This window comes from Zootoca vivipara, chromosome 1 (assembly GCF_965207765.1).
Source record: "Zootoca vivipara chromosome 1, rZooViv2.hap1.1, whole genome shotgun sequence".
Classification (NCBI taxonomy): Eukaryota; Metazoa; Chordata; class Lepidosauria; order Squamata; family Lacertidae; genus Zootoca; species Zootoca vivipara.
Window position 1 is genome coordinate 49,575,482 of NC_142582.1, and position 19,831 is coordinate 49,595,312.

The 19,831-nt window shown below is 43.8% G+C and overlaps 2 protein-coding genes across 5 annotated transcripts in view; one reads left to right on the plus strand and one right to left on the minus strand.

The window, feature by feature from the left end:
* Positions 1 to 7,515, minus strand: part of USP37 (ubiquitin specific peptidase 37) — a 29,361-nt gene extending 21,846 nt beyond the window's left edge. For 2 of the 3 annotated variants that reach the window (XM_060278233.2, XM_060278243.2), the window contains exons 1-6: positions 7,084 to 7,462; positions 3,979 to 4,188; positions 2,771 to 2,939; positions 2,509 to 2,606; positions 471 to 652; positions 131 to 202 (exon numbers count right to left, since the gene is read on the minus strand). In XM_060278233.2, coding sequence (XP_060134216.1) covers positions 131 to 202; positions 471 to 652; positions 2,509 to 2,606; positions 2,771 to 2,939; positions 3,979 to 4,134 — 677 coding nt within the window. In that variant the 5' untranslated portion in view covers positions 4,135 to 4,188; positions 7,084 to 7,462. Of the gene's footprint in view, positions 1 to 130; positions 203 to 470; positions 653 to 2,508; positions 2,607 to 2,770; positions 2,940 to 3,978; positions 4,189 to 7,083 lie in introns of all 3 variants that reach the window. The other variant, XM_060278237.2, reaches the window with a different exon arrangement.
* A 91-nt stretch (positions 7,516 to 7,606) lies between these two features.
* Positions 7,607 to 18,915, plus strand: CNOT9 (CCR4-NOT transcription complex subunit 9). Of its 2 annotated transcripts, none has more exons than XM_035127701.3 (8): positions 7,607 to 7,788; positions 11,480 to 11,659; positions 12,024 to 12,139; positions 13,309 to 13,418; positions 14,881 to 14,990; positions 15,772 to 15,870; positions 16,371 to 16,462; positions 17,255 to 18,915. In XM_035127701.3, exons 1-8 carry the CDS (start codon positions 7,765 to 7,767, stop codon positions 17,421 to 17,423), a joined length of 900 nt encoding a protein of 299 aa, XP_034983592.1. In that variant the 5' UTR covers positions 7,607 to 7,764; the 3' UTR covers positions 17,424 to 18,915. The 2 variants fall into 2 exon arrangements, with proteins under 2 accessions (XP_034983592.1, XP_088519172.1); XM_088663046.1 differs by having other exon boundaries at positions 16,371 to 16,461; positions 17,248 to 18,915.
* Positions 18,916 to 19,831: the final 916 nt, after the last annotated feature.

Below are 19,831 nucleotides of genomic sequence, written 5' to 3' on the forward strand. Positions count from 1 at the left end.
ATTTTCAAGTACACTAACACTTCATGTTTCCAAGGCATTATGAAATAAGAGTGAAGTTTAAGATTAAGATTTTTTCAACAGAATTAATATGGGGGGAGGGGAATAAAAAGTAAGAATCATAACAACATACGTTGATGAATCATTCTCTTTTGGGTAATCTTCATTCATCTCAGAGGTAGGTGGTGTCCTTTTCCTTCTTTCACTGTTTTATTAGGGGGGAAATTATTTAGTCAACTGGGAAACAATGTGAGCCCAACTCACATTCTTATGCAACCTCCATAAGCCTTATCATAAAATGTAAAAATGGTTAACTGCCTTCCAACTAGTTTAGAGTTAAAGCTTTTAGTACATTTTCCAAAGAGTGTTAATAAAGACATGAAAAAGCAGCTTACTAATACCATGTTCAAAGCTATTCATGTTTTAATGAATGCATACCGAAGGCTGCAGTGCCTTAAAAGTTTATTTCATACCGGTTTTCCAACAGCCCTGTTCTGTGAGGTGTTGAAGCAGCAGAAGGACTAGAAATGGTAACTCGGTAGCCAGGCATTCCAGTTACTGAAGAATTCTTAATTGATGCCCTTCCTGGGTTGCCCAGCACCTTGCGAAGTTGAGTTTCATCTTTATTTTCTACAGTCCCTTTTTTTGAAGGAGTCTATGGGAATCATAAACACTGTAATCAGTACAGCATACAGTATTTCAAATCATGGACCCATTTCAGAGAGTCAGTGGCACATATGCTATCAGCAGGCCACCTTGCAACCCAGCAAAGACTGCATATGGATTACATAAGTGGTAACTGGAACTTTCATACAGAACTTATAAACAGCTGCCATAATTTTACTGCAATAGCCATATTTCAAGTTGCCATGATGACAGACTTCGCTGCACTCACTGATTCACGCACAGGATCCCAAATGGACTGTGAACCTGCTAGATTACCTGTGTAGGCTCACCAGATGCCTGGCTATATGTAACCACCTCACACGAGAAATCCTCTTTGGCCGGGTTGCATATTGTAAATGAAATGCAAAAAGAATAGTAGAACAGTTTGAAGAACCAAATCTCAGGAGGCACCTCCTTACCATCCAAATAAAGTTAAGATACAGGTGTGGTATTCAGATTTAGTCTCAATCAGCCTCTAACTACTATTCCTTTATTTGGCGGACTAGACTACAAGTGCTACAGAGTCAGAAGCAATATATATTCTTTAAGAACAGTGGCCTGAAACGGAACCTTGAACTTATCGTGAGTGTTCCTTCTCCTTGGAGATGGGAGGGCATCCTGCAAGAGTTACTCCACCCATCAGACTCCAGATGAAGGGCTACACTGAACATCCTATCTCCACTCTTGGTGGGTGGGTGGGGCTGTCTCCTCCCAGTTTGAAGACAAAATTTAGAAACAATTGCCCCAAATGTGTCCAGTGTGGCATTCTAAATTGACCCGGAACTTCAGGAAAAGGAAAGCATTTGTGTCAGGGGCCACCAATATGGCTGCTCCCCACACTGAGCAGGACAAGAGACCTTCTGGGATTGGAAGAAGTCGAAACTGGTAGCCAAGGCTGACAGACCCACCTACTGAAGGTGAACTTAGAAACGTCATCTCCCTGAATAGATGAATTTTCAGAGGGAGTCCCTACAGGGACCCTCCCCCCATCATCCTGACCAGCACTTCGCCCAGCAACAGCACTAGCAGCAGGTAAGGGGGAAGCGGAATGGAGGGAAGGCTCAGCGAGGCATCAGAGCCCTGACAACGCTCTGGGGAACAGACGGTGGAGGAAGGGCTCAGCGAGGCATCAGAGCCCCTACACCACAACAAGTGGAGGAGGGACGGCTCAGGGAGACGTCGGAGCCCAGGCACTGCCCCAGCCGGCCAGGGGAAGAAGGGACACCGCTCCTTCCAGTGCCCAAATTGAAGTGCGCGCCCAAAAACAGGGCGAAGGGGCAGCGTTTTGGGGTGCCCAAGTTATTATGCTGGCCCCGAAGCCGACGCGCGCCGTTGCCAGGTACTGAGAGTGACTAGGAGGTCATGTTTTCTGCTATTTCTGCACTGTAAATAGTATGCACAATAAAACCTTTAAAGATACAACGGACTGGAGCGTCTTTACCCGGGAGTAGCCGCAACAACTCATTGACATGAATGAAATAAAAAACTTTTGTTCTTTGCTACAGACACCAAGAAGGTTCTGCCTAATCTCTTTTAGGTGCAACAATTTGGGGCAGAAGGACAGGAAGCAAAGTTACTGTATTCTGTAGAATATAGTTTTAACCTTTGAGATCAGTGAAATCATCAGCCTGTGGGAATAAAGGGAATTTTTCCATATCTGGTGGGATTGCCCACAGGCTGTTTTATTCTGGAATGAAATTTATCAGGAGATATCAAAGATTATTAAATACACAAATTCAAAGTTCCCCCATTTATCACTACTAAATATGTGGACAGATAATATTTATTGTATACAGCAGATATAGAAAAAGGAGCATAAGAAAAGAAGGAAACAGATTAAAATACCTGGTTTTCAATATATGGGAATTGCCTATTAGAATCCTTCTGTGTGGTTCTACTGCCCAGAACACCAAAACTGCCAGACCCTTGGGATGATTTCACAGCTACAATAAAAATACACCATTTTATGATTTTTACATGTATATACAAGACGTTTTACTAGCATTTTATTTTTTCACTAACAGTACTTTGTTTATAAAGGTTGATTTTAGCCTAAACAAGTAGTGAAGTCATTTCCCCACACAACAAATCTACAATTAACACTAACCTGCATGAACTCCATTTTGAACAGCTTCCAGAAACTGCTTCATTTCCTCTGCATCCTTAGGTGGTATTTTATCCACAGTCAGGAAACTAGAATCCTTTAATTGTATCATCAAGCAACACAGTTTCCCTCTACTTGGTCGCACAGCCACATTTTTTATGTTATGGTTTAGCTGTAAAACAATAAGTATCATATGGATAGTTTCCATACTAAGAAAGATGCATTTAAATTTGCTTCACACTGACATAGACTATGTATGTTCATATGCTATTCCACACCAGTAAACAATTCCTACTCAGTACACTTTTAAAAACAATTCCCTCAGCTCATATCTTTGCATTTTTCCAACACTCACATGTACACATTAAGGATAGTGAATATAACAAAAAACACTTACTAAAGAAAATTTTAGTTTCCATTTATGAAGGACTTTTAAACCATAATAGATTTGTTTTAGTCTCTAGAATTTCTCCCCCCCCCAAAAAAAGCAATAGCAGCAATGCTGGTTATCTTTCCAGACTACATATAAATGTTGTAAATAGAAGAAAAGAGATGAGCTGTGCACCAGCAGCCAGCTAGACATGCAGTGAAATCTTATGCAGGAGTCTTACTGTGGCCATTGGGGCTTACTCCCAGATTAGTGTGATAAGACTGTAGCCTTGGATACAAAATCCCCATGAATATAAAATGCCACTATGACTCACACCTAATTATGGGAAGAGTGTATACAGAGGAATAATCTAACAATGAATCTACATTAAGAATTTTCAATACTATAACCAGCAGAAAATGAAACAGACAACAAATAAACTTTTCTTTATTACCAGTGCCAGTAGTATCCTAATACCTAAAATATTTTATCTCATTGATAATCTTTTGTAAGTCAGTTTGAGGGCCTCCTGGAGCCACAAAACAGGATTAAAATATTCTAAATAACTAAATAATGAAACATCTAGGTATTATTTTCTCCCAAGGTTTAGAGGGTTTTTTTTAAAAAAAAAATCATCCTTGCTCTACATGTACAGTGAACAGTACACCTCAATAATTCACAGTGCAATACAGTAGGATCAGTGTTCTAGAAAGCAGAAAAAAGAATAAGTCTCTAAGGAAAGTTCAAGTGACAGCTAAATGGACTTGAAAAGGACAGTTGTTCAGAGGCACACAGCTCCTGTACGACTTCAAAACAAAAACTCTTTGTATTTCTGAGGTACCTGAAATATCTTTGGCATTCCTCCAGCATTGTAGTGAATCGCCAGAGTCACTTTGCTATCCTTATCAACTACTTCGAATGTCCCTTCTTTCCATTTTGTAGTCCCAGTCTGTATGCTGCGCAAGCGAATAGACCCACGTAATTTCAGTGGAGCCATCTTTTCATACAACTAGTTTATGAAAATAATCAAGTTTGCTTTTAAACACAAATCCTGTTTTAGAAAGAAAGGAACAAAGTTAGCAGCTTCTCAATAACCATCTTCAAAACTAAGCAACTGTTTTAAATCAAAGAGCTATATTATTTTTACAGATTGTTATCCCATCTTTCAGGGTATGTACTCAGTGTGCACGGACTCTTTTTGAAATAGGAGTATTGGCCTCCCAAAGATTATTAAATCTGCTCTATGTTAAAGTCTTTTTTAAAAAATCAAAGTAACTGAGAACAGGTATCACAAAAAGACCCCAAGAGGGTATGGAATTAAACTTGATAACACTTGTCAATTTACTTGTCAACTTGACCCACTTGTCAACACTTGTTTGGGGATGCCTGGACTAGACCATGTGAAAAAGGAACATAATATTTTAGCTGCAGTTCATTCATTTTCAGCTTTGTTTTCTTGTTATTAAAAAAAGCTTGCCTAGACATTCTGTTGTTGCGCCCATAACCTAGGTTTAAGGGCCATTAAGCTCCTGGCTTTCATATCTTAGTTTCCAACACTACACCCCTCTAGTACTGTCCCATAAATTGAAGTACAACCAGTGCAACATCATATCCTCCACTAATCAAAAGCCACTGAAATCCAGCAGACTCAACAAGGTCACACTACTCTGCCTCACTCCCAGAGGTCATCTATCAGGGTGACCAAAGCAATTTCAGTCCCAAACAAGGTCTGAAACCAGACTAAAAGTGATCAAGATAACCAGTCTTTTTCATGAGCATTTGCAGCTGAGTGGCCACCACCCTCTCAGGCATCTTGCCCAGAAAGGTAAGGTTTGTGACTGACAATAAGTCCAGGGAGGGCTTTTACAGGGATCATGTCATTGCATCCTTCAAGGCAGTGGGAAATTTCTCCTGATGCAATGATGCATTCACCACTCTGATCTAGCTCTTGTTAGCCATAAGCCATGGTGGTTAAAACCACTGCATACTCTCAAGCTGCAAAAAATTGAACTGATTCCCTGTTGCACAAATGTGACTGCCCTATAAATACTATTAATGTTTTAAAATTCAATAATGACAGTTCCCTCAAAATAAAAAAAATTCCTTCCAGTAGCACCTTAGAGACCAACTAAGTTTGTCATTGGTATGGGCTTTCGTGTGCATGCACACTTCTTCAGATACACTGAAACAGAAGTATCTTCAGTGTATCTGAAGAAGTGTGCATGCACACAAAAGCTCATACCAATGACAAACTTAGTTGGTCTCTAAGGTGCTACTGGAAGGAATTTTTTTATTTTGTTTTGACTATACCAGACCAACACGGCTACCTACCTGTAACTAGTTCCCTCAAAGTTAGGAGTATATCCCCAATTTCAGGGGGGACATACAACATCTTCCAGATGTTTAGCCACCCAAGTTGAAACCCAACTACATGAAGTTCAGTGAAAATATGTTAAGGGAACAGTAGGCATGTGCCAAGTCCTGTCTTCTGGCTTGTCTGGTTCATTATTAGAATTTGAGTATATCAGCATGTACTATAAACAGTTGTTTCTTTAGCATTTTATTTTACAGTATTGTGAATTCTGCAAGTTACTTTGAGAGCCTTCTGGGACCATAAAACCTGATATGTGTATTTAACAAATAAAAAGGGAAAATTAAAGCTGCAATCCTTACTTAGGAGTAAGCATCACTGAATTCAGTGGGACTTACTTCAGAGCAGGCATGTACAGAATTGCACCATAAGTGAGCACATACTGTACTGAAAAAAGTGGAGTGTAAATCCTTAAAATGCACTAGAACTATCCACAAAAAGTGCCTACACTCCACAGCATTCAAAAAGACAATCAGAAGCCTTAATGTTCTAAATATAACAGCATTACAATCCATTATTTTAACAGGTACAAGAGACATTGAAGTTTTCAGCCCGGCCTATTTCCACAAAATAGGAGCCACTTATTCCATACAGCAACTGTTTCCTACAACAACTGTTTAGGGCAAACATGGTACTTGCAAGGGCAACAGTAAAGAATGTTGGGTGGATTTTCAACACCTATATCACCTCAGCAAAGAGTTCAAGGCAAACAAAGAAATGGTGATGAAAGACATGGTGGAGCCCTAATGGAGATCTGTGCCCTTACTATCATTTCCGGTATTTGTGAATGCTTTCATTGCAAAGCCAGCAGGAACCCAGTCACCTGAATACTGTACAGCACCTGGTACAGTGACTTGGAAAGTGGCTGCTGGACCCCTGCAAGTAAATTTCTGATCAGCGAGACAAAGTTAAAACCAGCCAAGTCTACATTTCAGAAGGGAGACGTGAACAATCCCAGGAGGAACGGAGCGGGAACGCGAAAGCAACCGAAGAAGAGGACGGCACTAGTTGCCGAAGCTGCGTTGTTCTTAGCCTTTTGTCGTGTGTGTTTGCGAGCAGCCCAGCAGGCAGAAATTCCCCACGAGGAAGAAGCAGCAGCTTCTCTCGTACCATCTCTACGTGCTGCCTGGGGCAAGGCTAGAAAGCTGGCTACCCGACCGGCCGCTGCGTCTTGGGGCCTTGGGTGCGCCTGGGAGGGGCAGCTAAACCAGCGGGGGAATAGCAACAGAGGAAGGAGGGCCGAGGGTCAGCTTTGGAGCAGCCGCACCGTAGTCGGGAGAGCGGCTAGCCGGCTGGGCCTGAGGAAGCGAAAGGGTCCAGGCTAAGGTCAAGGGCGCGGGATGGGGGGGGGGAGACGCTGAAGCGCGGCGACCCTCCTCACCACCCTCACTCAGCTTCTACTACGGAGACCCCACCTCCGCCTCCACGGCCGGCCGCCGCCCTCACGCGCTGCTTCCCCCCTCCCCGACCCTTCCCTGCTCCGCGAGTACCAATGGGACTCCCTCGTGTCCTCGCCCGCAGTCAGCCGGTCCGAAGAAGCCCCAAGACCCGCCACCACTGCCCGGGCGCGCTCACCGGCGATGGCGGGCGGGCGGCTTTCCCTTCCACCTCCCGCTTCCTCACAGGCCAGTCCCGGCCTGGACGTTGTCTCCCTGCTGCTGCTGCTGCCGCCGCTTCCTTCCTTCCTTCCTTCTTCGGAGTTATTCTCCACTTTAGCGCCGGCCTGGCCTGGCTCGGCTTGACCCACCGCGGCCCTGCCTCCTCTTAGCTTAGTGGAAAGGGCAGATGGCGGGAACCAGATCAGCCGCGCCACGGTCCGCCTGACGCAAGCACGCAGTACGCAAAAAGGAAAAAAAACAACTGCGCGGCGGGGGGAGGAAGAGGAGCGACGAGGGGGGAATCCCTACGTCATCACGGCGACGGCTGGCTGGCTTTCTCCGCCGTCGACAAGCCTTAGCGAAAGAAGCAACTTTTACTCGAAAAGTGACGACGGCGCTCGTAACTTCTGCGCACGCGCAAACTCGTGCTCCCCCAATTCGCTTAAAGTTATCATGGCGCATGCGCCCGGTCAGTCTCTTTGGGCCTACCGCTGAGGCCCAGAGAGAGGTCAGAGGTTGCGGCGGTAGCAGGAGCAGCTGCGGCGGCGGCAGAGGCAGGAGGAGGAGGAAGAGGCGGCGACCTCTGCTTCGATCCATGATGGCGGCAGCTGAAGTAGAAGAGGCCTCCTGAGCTCTACTTCGCGCAGAAGTTCCGACCATGCACAGCTTGGCAACGGCCGCGGTAAGTCCAGGCCCCATGCCGTTTGCCGTTTCCACGCAGGGCGACGAGGGCCTTGGCTGAGAAGCGTGAGGTGCATCCTTCCCCTTCTCTCTCCCTCTCTCTCTCCTCATTGGTCGGAGAGATATGGGGAGGGGGGCACAGAATGGAGCGGGGCTCTATTTTCCCGCCAAATTGCCCTCCTAAGGAACGGGCGTCTCCTAACGGCTTTCCTCCTGCGCGAGGCGGCGGCCTTTGCTGTCCTCTAAGGGAAGGCAAAGGGAGCTTCTCCGCGGGTTTCTTCCTTCAGGTGCTCTTGCATGAGCCAGGCGTCGCTTGTGTGCGTTTTCCATATGCTAATCTATGCGGGTTTCTAATTTCCCATTGCTCAATGCTGTTGGATAAAAAGGTGGCTCGAGAGGCTGAATGCAGATGGATATAGACAGACATGTATCTCCCGTTTCCTGACGGGCGCACCCCGACCACTCTCATTAAAGCGCCTCTCAACAAGGCTTGCCGAGCTTCTCTCTTCTAGAGTTTCACAGCTGCAATAATGTACCGCCACAAAGCAGAGTTTACTTCTCCATCTGTTGTCTGGGAAGTCCGTTTATAACCGCGCTTGCATGAAAGTAAGCCCCACACGATTTTTCTCTCGGTGTTTATGACTGCAGCCTGAAAATGCAAAAATTCCACGTGGGACACTCATTCATGTTTTAATTTAACAGTGGCGTGACTCATGTGCATTGCTTGTAATGAGACAAGTGGTGATGATAATGGGAAGTAAAATAACTTGGTTAGTAGTAGTCAAAAATCCATATTAGAGAACTAGGTACCCCTTTGCAACATCTTCACAGGACTTGCTGTGCAACTGTTTCCTTTCTAGCCACCAGTAGGCGAATGAATCCAGAATGATTCAGTTTGAGCACTTGTAGGCTTTGAGTTTAATACTCTAGAGATCTGTAAATATCTTGATTTATTTTGCTAGGCTGGCTTAGCTAGTTTGTCTCTTCTGGCTCAGTTGGTGTTTATGGGTTTTGTCCAGTAAAAATCACTACTACTACTAGTAATAATAATAATAATAATAATAATACCAATTTAATTAGTTGTACCCTGCCCATCTGACTGGGTTGTCCCAGCCACTCTGGGCAGCTTTCAACATATACTGTATAGTAAACACTATATCAACTTTGGGTGAAACTACATAACGAAGAACATGGAACTGCTTCTAAAAACTGCAGTTTCATGTTAAAAATCCTCCTTATCTTTTCTATATTGTACAGTAATTGAAATTTGGTATAGAAATTAAATAAATAAAATTAATAAAATAATAAACATGTAATGAATTGTATCCAACTAGGTTCTACTCAGTAGACCCACTGAAAATTATGAGCATAAGTTAGCCATGTCCACTAACCTTAATGTGTCTGCTCTGAGTGTGACTAACTTTGGATAGAATAATATTGCAATACATATCGCTGATCATGTTATATAGGAGGTAGAGAGAACTTCACACAGGTTTGCTGTTTTTTTTGTGGCAGCTCTATCTCACCTAATTCTGGTCTTTGACAGTTCACTCAGAATTTGTACTCCTGTCTGACATAATATTTAGGAATTTTCTTACTTGTATTATACTTATTGTAGTTTTAAGTGGATCTGCTACTTCAGATGGTGAACACTTGACTTTTTCAGGTCTTGACAGTCTTAATAGCAGACTTTAGTCTAATTAGTGCATTTATTTTTATCAAGTTCATGCTGACGTTCTGGAACTGTGGATATTTAATGGATAGGGTAGGCGTACCACTACAGCATCTGTCACTGGAAAAATGATTTTAAAGATCTTTCCATTTACCATGAAGGTAATTATGAAATGAGGCCTCTTGAAGGGCTATAAAAATAATTTCCTTTGCAAAGTACCTTCATATGCTTTAAGGAAAGTGAAATAGTAAGTGACTAGAAACGTCTAGCTTACAAAAGCAATACTGTAGCAATTATGCTGAAAAAGGTCTCATATATTCAATTTTTTATTACTGTGGTTGCCTGAATTTCTATAAGTAATGGAAAGATAAGCTCGTCTCTTATGCTGCTGCTCAGATAAAGCATATTTTCAGGCTCTGATCTTCTTGTTGAACTGCCACAGTTGGATCATGGGGTGTTATCAGCCTTTCTTTCCTGCAGCTTTCCACTCCTGTATTTGTCCCTGAATCTATTGTTCTGTGACTGGAGCCAACATAGTGACACTATGAGCCATTTCATTATTTCACAGAAAAGTGGCATATAAATAAACCTCGTGACACTGATAGTTTTCTGGGTAAGAGATGTTGGGCCTTTAATAAAGTCCCCAAAGAAACCAGAGTCCCATAATAGGAGGAATGTGTTAACAAAGCAGACATAAAGCACTGGTGATTCCTTTGCTGTGGAGCAGCCCTAGAGTTTTGAACAAGGGATTTTTGCACAGCTGATGAAAAAGTGTGCAGTGCTTTGGACTACAACTCATCATTAGATGCAGTAGTAGAGGAATATTTCATTTATTAAATTTAATCATCACTTTGCACCCTCCTGAAGCAGGAGTGGGCAACCTTTTTCTGTCAGGTATTGAGGGAGGGAGAAGCATCAGCAGCAATGGGCAGAAGCAGAGCCATAAACAGAAATGTTCTGGATTAGCTAATTTGGAGCAGAGTGAGATAAAAGAGTGGTGGCTATGAGAGAGGGACTGTATCTCAAGATCTTAGGCATGGAAGGCTTTTATGCTCTTTATGGTAGTTGCTGATAGTTTTATGATAGTTACTGAAGTTGAATTGGTATTGATTGCTTTGTTTTTGTTGTAATGGATGTGTAGCCTTTTGTGCTGTACAGTATTACCGGTAACTAGTTTTGTTGATAGTCATTTTAAGTGCTACTGTATATTATTTTTGTTTGGTGCCCAAACGACTTTGTTTACTTCTTTATTATTATATTTAACAATGATGATTTTAATAAATCAGCTGCTACAGTATGGTAAAATGATTGCACAGCTGCAGTGAGAACACACACACACCATTGGAACTATCATCCAGCAACTTTTTTTCCTGCTGTGACATATAAATTGTGCCTTGGCTAGAAGCAAGTCCCACTAAAGTACGTGGGACTTAATCTCAACTATGTTTACAGTCAAACCTCAGTTTACACCTACCTCTGTTTATGACCGCTTCAGCGAGTGACCGCCGCGAACCCAGAAGTGTTTACATCTGGGTTCTGCGGCATTGGATGCGCAGACACAATCTGCGCAGCTCATGCGTGCACAGAAGCGATCTGCGCAGCGCACATGTCCGCAGAAGTGCTCTATCGGCGCTTTGCGCACGCGCAGAAGCGTGCCTTCGGCGAGCAATCACCTCCACGGAACGGATTGTGGTCGCAAACCGAGGTACCACTGTACTTGGAAGTGTCTCCTAATCACTCCTGATCACCCTTGAAGTTTTGTACAAGGTTCTTTTGTTGTTTAGTCGTTTAGTCGTGTCCGACTCTTCGTGACCCCATGGACCATAGCACACCAGGCACTCCTGTCTTGCACTGCCTCCCGCAGTTTGGTCAAACTCATGTTCGTAGCTTCGAGAACACTGTCCAACCATCTTGTCCTCTGTCGTCCCCTTCTCCTATTCTATTAAGGTTCTATTACTGTTTATACTGATTTGACTTGGGACCAAAGACCTTGACTTGAACCTTTTGTCTTCCTTTAAAGCCTGTGCCAACGGCACTGGCTCAGGTTGATCGAGAGAAGATTTATCAGTGGATCAATGAGCTTTCCAGCCCAGAGACTCGTGAGAATGCACTGCTGGAGCTAAGTAAAAAGCGAGAGTCTGTCCCTGATCTCGCTCCAATGTTGTGGCACTCTTTTGGTACAATTGCAGCTCTCTTACAGGTGGGTAGAATATTACTTTTAACTGAAATAGCTTGCTAGACTCTTACAAGCAATCTGCTAGATGTCTTTCTGAATGTCTTGAGATACTGAGGGTCTTGAAATTCTGTCTCCTGACCTAATAAAAGTTTGGGACAATAGAAGACAGCAATGAAGAACTTGAGCCACCCAAGTTAGCACATCTTAATGGGGCATATGTATTTTAGTTCCTGTCTATTATGTTACAGCTTTTGTAGCTAGCTCTGTGCTGTTAGTGTGGAGGCAAAAATTCTATCAGAGATCATAAGTTATTAGTGAGAGGATTTTGACTGAATATTGGAGTGTTTAAATGTGTGGAATATTTCCTGTTTATTTTTTTCTTTCATAGGAAATTGTAAATATCTATCCATCTATAAATCCACCAACTCTGACAGCTCATCAGTCCAACAGAGTCTGCAATGCTCTGGCACTTCTGCAGTGTGTTGCATCGCATCCAGAAACAAGGTTAATATACTTGGGTGTATTGGATCTCTGGAAAAAAATAACTTTTGGTTAGTGAGGGATATGCCCAGACTAGAGAAAATATGCTGCCGCCAAGCCTCTTTATCTGCAGGGTTCTGTATCCATATCAAGTACATCAACAGAACTATATTCTCAGTCACATCCACACCATACATTAAAAGCACATGGTATCTGTAACTTCCTGGTTTTTACACTGCTTTTAGAGTGCATTAGTGACTTGAGCCAACTCAGTGAATAAAACAGTCAAGCTGCATGTCTTACTGGTCAGTTTGTCAGTAAGAAATGTTTTACAGGCATATTTCCTCATATTTCTTCTCTTTCTAAAGGTGAGGTCCTAATTCAGTTCCAAAAGATACATTCTAGCTCTGAATCTCTCATATATATATATATATATATATATATATATATATATATATATATATATATATATATATGTTCTAGGAGGGAGTTCCCAGAATAGGAAGATGGTTTATGGTAGTAAAGCAGAAATAAATGTCATGTGGAGGGATATAGGAGCAAAAAGGTGAGATAAGGTATTGGAAAGCTTTAAGGGCAAGGAGCTAGGGCCCTAGGAATCTGCCTTAATACCCGGTTAGTTGGCCACTTGGTCCTTTTTATCTTGATATGCCAGGGGTTGAAACAGGGTACTTGCCTGCAAATGGTATGAACTACTATCGAACTATAGTCCCTCGCTAGGGACACGTAGACTAGCTGAAAGCACATCAGCAACATTCATTTGTACTTTTCTGGTTCTAGAATAGCTTGCGTGACATTACACTCCTTAAGTTTTCCCAGTAATGATCAAGGCTAGTATGACATCAGATAAGTAGCACAGGATAGGGAGCTGTGTTCTGTGAGAACTGAAGTAGAATTAATATCTCAGTGCAACCAGCAGAATAAAGGGTGGTTCCAGACAAAGAATGTCCCAGTTCACATGAATTTGTGTCCACTTTCCCACTTTGGGATCTTCCTGTTAACACTGTCCATGGTCTAATACTTAGTGATACTTCCTCTTTATTGTTTTTGCTGCCGCAGTGGTGTTGAGTATTAATAACTACAAACACCTGTAACAGCTCTTGGCTATTATGTTACCAAATGGTATCTTCCATATTTGCTCTTTTGCCAAATGCTTTTTTTCTCCCTTTGTGTAGGTCAGCCTTCCTTGCTGCTCACATCCCTCTCTTCTTGTATCCCTTCTTGCACACTGTCAGCAAGACTCGACCCTTTGAGTACCTACGACTCACAAGTCTTGGAGTAATTGGTAAGTGACTGTGATACTGGGAATGGTAAGTCCTCATCAGTTTGTAGGTCAGAAAGGGGTTTTGATCTGATTTGAGCTCTTCAGCCATGCATTGTAAAAGAGGGAATTCTAACATTCCAGAGAAATACAGAATCATGTAGCAGACTCTCATTTCTAGAAATAATTTCCATGTTGTTCCTCTTTACTGTTGTTAGCACCTGGGATTTTGGGAAGTACACCACTCCTGGGCCCAGTTCAAAGTTATGTACTTTTGTGTTTTTATATTGTAAATCACCCTGTGATCCTCGGATGAATGACAAATTTCCAGTCTCATGCTCCCAAATTACCTTAGGGAAAGATGGAAATAACAGGGCTGGGAATCCTATAACACTGAAGGGATCATTACTGATGCGCACCCTATCTATCCAATCAAATATTGTACACAACTTCAGTGTGCTCATAGAGGTACAGTGGTGCCTCACTAGTTGAATGCCCTGTTAGACGAATTTTTCGCTTAACGAAGAGATTTTGTGATCAGATGTTGCCTCGCAAGACGACGAGGTTTTCTATGGCCGCCACTTCATCCTGCGAAGCATGGCCATAAAAACCTCCGAACACAAAACCTACAGGGCATTCCTCTAGCGAAAGGGGAACCAGCTGTAGCGGGGGAAGAAGGCAAAGGAAGATGAGCTGTCAGCGCCTCTCAGCTGATCTTCCTTTGCCTTCTTCCCGCGCTGAAGCTGGTTCCCCTTTGTGTTCTGCTGGTCTCTGCCAGTTGCCGCGAGCAGCGGAACACTAGTGCGGGAAGACCCTCGTCCGATCCCGGCTCTGTCGGGTGGGGTGGGGGAAAGGCGGAGGAACGGTCTGTCACACAGCCGGGGGACAGAGCCGAAGATCGGTGGGCGCTGCTTGCCGGGTTTGACAAGCCCCGGCAAGCAGCGCCCAACGATCTTCGTGTGACAGGCGGTGGGGAAGGCAGGCAGGCAAGAGAGCAAGCGCCTGCCTGCCTGCCTTCCCCGCCGCCAGTCCCCCGGAGCCCATAGGAACACATTGATTAAGTTTCAGTGCATTCCTATGGGAAACCGGGACTCGCCAGACGAATTTTTCGTAAGACGAATTGAGTCCTGGAACGAATTAAATTCGTCTAGCGAGGCACCACTGTAATGGTTAGTACTTTCAACTATGTATTGTAACCTCATGGACCACACCTGAAATTTTTCAGGAAGCTGTATTTGGTGCAGCATGCAACAAAGCTGCCTTTTTACAGGCATTGAGAAGCCACATAGCCAGCCAACGCTTAGTATTTGCTCCTGAGTTCTTGGGAGCTCAACCATGTGCTTACCCAGTAATTTTCTACTTCTCCAGACTGCACTGATTTTCTGTTAGCCCTGGTTGTTTCCTATATGTATGTTCCTGTTAGGTCTTCGCAAAGTTATATGAAGCAGTTTGGTGTTTGTTTGTGTTTTTTGCTTATATTTCAAAGGGGCCCTGGTGAAGACAGATGAGCAAGAAGTAATCAACTTCTTACTGACAACAGAAATTATCCCTTTGTGCTTACGCATCATGGAGTCTGGCAGCGAACTTTCCAAAACGGTATTGCTTTTAGTGTAATGAAGTGGTTCTAGTTTCTTGACTGTTTTCTCTTTACTTTCCAATGCATCATGTTCCTGCATGCAGCAGACTTCTCCATCTGAGGTTAGCTGGCTGTTTCTCTCTGAGGAGTGATTGCAGATGTACCCACTTCAAATTGTCATGATTGGCTGCCTCTTTCAAAACACTACTGTACTATGAGAGGAATAGGGATAGGACATTTATTCTCTTTTTGTGCAGTTTCTCACCCAAGGTGCTTTTGTACTCATTTCTTGCTGCAACTCTGCAGTACTTTTTCCAGCAACTGCATGAGAAGGATCTATTATTGTGTCCCAGTATCAGTTATTTGAGAAGCCTGCAGGTGGTGCCTGTGTGCTTCTCAAGATCCTTAGCATCTTTTATGCCACATGAGTCAGTTTATTCCTAGTCACACCTTTATGCATCTGTCACTCTTCATTAGGTTATTAATTTTAGCTAGCCACCAACCTGTCACCATTTGTCTGCAAAATTTAAGCAGGTTTCTTCCTTTGGTCAACAGGATCAATAAAATTTTAGTTGCTAGCACCAAGATAGATAATTGCAGTACCTGCTTCTCCTCTTGTCAGTGCAATATGAGGTTTTTATTTGGTTTCATAGTGGGCAAAATCTCTTCTCATAGGTCTTCTCCCAACAAGCTCCTTGTCCTCCAGCTTCACTGAGTTTTTAGTAATGCGACACCCCACCCTAATCCTGCACAGTCTGCAATTCAAGTGTTTGTTCAACCCTATTCTCTTCTGTCTTTCAGGTTGCTACTTTTATTCTACAAAAGATCTTATTGGATGATACGGGGTTGGCTTATATCTGTCAGACTTACGAACGATTTTCTCATGTTGCAATGATATTGGTATGTGGCTTTGATTGTAAAGGGCTTGATAACTCAGCATTGCTCCTGCCTTTAGGGGAGCTAAATGCTCTTTGGTGGAAAGTGTAGTGAATGTAGTTTGGATCTTTGTAGTAGACACATCTAATCATAACAACAGGGCCACCTCTTCATACTCCTAATCTCAATGAAGAAATATGCCAGAGCATTACATAGCAACACAATTCATGGTGTTATGGCTGTGTGAAAGCACTCCCATTTTTGAGGAGACTGGTTTTCCAACACCTGAGGAGCAAGTCAGTGCTAATGCTTGACAGTGTTTCATGGGGTGAGACATATTAGAGACAGAATTAGCTTTCCAGACATTTGCCTTGCTTTTTAGGAGCTTATACTATACAATCTAAATTAAACTGGGGTGGGGATGAGGAGCAGCAAAAGGTAACAAGGGATAAACGTGAACAAATGCTGTTACACATACTTAATTACCAAATGTCCTTGTTCTAAATTCTCTGTTTTTAAACCAGGGTAAAATGGTCCTGCAGCTTTCCAAGGAGCCTTCTGCCAGGCTGCTGAAACATGTGGTCCGTTGTTACCTCCGCCTTTCTGATAATCCAAGGTAGACACCTTAGAAGTTTCTTGGGATCTCTTGATAGGGGTGGGGTGTAGGTTGGTGTTGCACTGCAGAACCAGGGACAGTTGCACTTTGCAGTGCCATGATGGGAGTCCAGCTCCTTCTGTATCTCCAGAGCAAATCAAGCATAATACAATAAATGCCAGGAGCTTAGATTCCAACTAGTTTCTTCTGACCACCTCATCAAGATCCTGAAGACTGAAGCAAGATCATGTAAGATTATACTTATTTAAGCAAATTTATTTTAGCACCAGAGTCTTCTCACTGTTCAGGAACATGTATTGACAGTAATTATGAGAGAGTTTATAATCTTTACCCCTTCAATCTCTAACTGCAAACATGTCTTTGTTTATTAAGCCAGCCAGCAGTCATCATGTGCTTGACTGCTCTGGATGCCTAACATTAGGCAAGTCATTAATCTTTCTTCATAAGTCACATTCTGGCTCCATTGGTCAGGGTGGAGAAGATGCAGGATAGCATATGGAGTTGAAGTGACTATCCTGTGGTCTCCAAATGTTATTGGACTCCAACCTCCATCAGTGGCAGTTAGCATAGCCAGTGGTCAGGGATGCTGTGAGTTGTAGTCCAGCAAATGTCTGTGGTCACAGTTTAGCCACCCCTGGTATAAAGAATGTGGTCGTAGCCTGCAGGTATGTGAGGTGCCTCTGATACAAAGGACAGCAATTGTAGCCTTAAGTATTCAAGAGGGGGGCTTGCTCCCCTCTTGTCCATGTGAGTTTATTTGTTGGCCCCCCTCTTTCTTGTCTCCTGATGTAGGGCACGGGAAGCCCTCAGGCAGTGCCTTCCTGACCAGCTGAAAGACACCACCTTTGCCCAGGTTCTGAAAGACGATACTACCACCAAGCGTTGGCTGGCACAGCTGGTCAAGAATCTGCAGGAAGGCCAAGTCACCGACCCCAGGGGCATCCCCCTTCCTCCACAGTGACAGCCAAGGAGGTGGCAGAACCCAGGAGGAAACAGCTCAGGTTTACAGAGAGCCAGGAACCAATGACCTCTTCCAGATCCTGTCAGGCATGGTTGGGCAGCTCCTTGGACTGTCAGTAGCTACCTGGACTGCAGGCCCTTTCTATAGCAACGTCTCACCATGCCTCTGAGGATTATGACACCAGCAAACACAGTTGGGACAGAGAAGCCCTCTTTTAGGGTGGGCTTTGTTGCGATGATCAGTTGAGTACCAAGCTGGGCAGTGCTGCTACCAATGGCGTATCTACCTTTCTGGTTCAGTGCGGCAGGCTTGGGAAGTATTCCTCAGTTTCTTTGTTATTCAGTGTTTACATGTAAGTTCAATAAAGGTTGGTCTGATCATTTGACCCTCTTAGGAGTACCTTTTGAGCTGAATCTAGCTCTAAGCAGAGGAAGCCTGTTTCCCTTTTTCCAACTGGGAATTGCGCTTTCATAAGAGAAGCCCCACTGATCCTAAAAAAAAAGTTCAGCATTTGGGGCTGAAGCCCAATCTCGGGGGGATTGGGACAGGGATGATAACATAGTATATCCACAAGTTCTTAAAGGATTGTTCCTGGTATGTCAGAAGGCAGAGACTTCCTGGGCTCCATTCCTTTGGCCACACATTAGAACAGTCCCTGCCTCTGTGACTGTATTTGAACCAGTGTCAAATGTTCTATGGATTATCCTCCACCACGTAGTCAGTAAGATCCAGAATGCCACCAAAACATTCCTTCAGCATTCAAACTGTGCCAGAGGAAAAAGTTGTTGCATAGATGCCATGGCCGGCAAGCCATGTGGCCTTCCACTTGTAGCAGCCCATGCTTCTAGTTAGGGTAGGGTTAACCCTAAGGGTGAACAAAACAGACAGGGACCAAGAGCTATTTCAGGCAGTCGGTAAAGGCTGCAGGTATTTCAGCCTTGCTGGCTAGTGCTGGAAAGCATAATGGCTGCAAAACGCAAGGGCTCTCATGCTCTTTATCTTATCCTTCCCCTGCTACCAGGCTAAGTGCATCCAATTTATCACCTTGAACCTGCTCCTGTTTGTTGGCGTCTGCGATGGATGAGGAGCTATTAAGCAGTCAGCAGAGACAGCCTCTCCCCTGCCCTCTAAATGAGAGAAGCAAACAAAAAAAGGGGGGAGGGAGTTCTGAGGGAGGGGGAAATCATCCAAGCTGTTTGTCAGTTGCACAACAAAGCTGGGAGCAGGTGGCTTCTGGTCCCTTGCCAGATCCCTTGGCCTCAGCACCTGCTGCTGTTTTGGGTAGGAATCTTATCTTCTATTTCCTCTCTTTTCTTTGCTGATGGCTGGCCATGCCATGCCAAGGGTGTCTTACTCTTCCCTCTCCATGGACTGCTTTTGCTCTTACAGCGGCTCCATTTTATAACAGCCTTGTTTTATCCATCCCTGCCTTGAGTGGACTTTACCAACTGCTTTCTGTTTTGTAACTTGAATAAAAAATAAGCCAAATGAATCTGGATCCTCTTTGACTTAAAATAATGGCTTGGAAGAATGGCAGGGAGGGTTGTAGACATTACCAAAAATGTCCTCTCAAAGCCTTTTATCACTGGGCAATATAGCATTTCCCTCCGGTTGAGCTGTGCTTTTTGCCCAGAGAGCCCTTAGCTGTTGGGTTGGAGTGAGTGTCACTATGCTGGGTAGAAGTTCACAACTTTTGTGTGTGTGTGCGTGTGCATGTGCTGCACATATAGCCTATATTGGTAAACCAAGGTGGAGTCGCATGCTTCTGCTCAGCAACTGCTTTATTTTGAGAACCATCGTCCTGGACCTTTCTTCTACCACCTGTGATTGGATTAAAGACTTTCTGAGGGATCGCACACAAATAGTGAAGATAGGGCCTGTTACATCTACCTCTCTGAAGCTCAGCACTGGCACCCTACAAGGATGCGTGCTGAGTCCCTACCTGTACTCGTATACATATGACTGTATTTCATCTGATCCATCCACTGTAATTATTAAGTTTGCAGATGATACCACCATAATGGGTCTAATTCAGTGTTTCTCAACCAGTGTGCCTCCAGATGTTTTGGGACTACAACTCCCATCATTCCTGACCACTGGTCTTGCTAGCTAGGGATGGTCTAATTACAGGTGGAGATGAATCAGTGTATACAGAGGGAGGTTCAAAATGTCTCAACGTGGTGCCTAGAGAACAACTTGCACCTAAATAAGTAAGACAAAGGAGATGGTGTTGGACTTTTGGAGGAAGAGAGGGGAACTAGATCCATTGTATATCGGGGGGGGGGGCGGGCCTGTGTGGAGAGAGTCTCTTCCTTTAAGTTCCTGAGAGTTCACCTTAGTGAAGACCTCACTTGGAAAATCAATACAACCCAGGTGGTTAGGAAGGCCCAACAGAGACTATTTCCTCA

What these genes read in the sequence shown, in the direction of transcription:
- CNOT9 (XM_088663046.1), top strand. Translation starts at nt 7,765, where the DNA reads ATGCACAGCTTGGCAACGGCCGCG. An exon ending in CAATTGCAGCTCTCTTACAG is followed by an intron (nt 11,660 to 12,023) that starts GTGGGTAGAATA and finishes TTTCTTTCATAG; the next exon opens with GAAATTGTAAATATCTATCC. An exon ending in GCATCGCATCCAGAAACAAG is followed by an intron (nt 12,140 to 13,308) that starts GTTAATATACTT and finishes CCCTTTGTGTAG; the next exon opens with GTCAGCCTTCCTTGCTGCTC.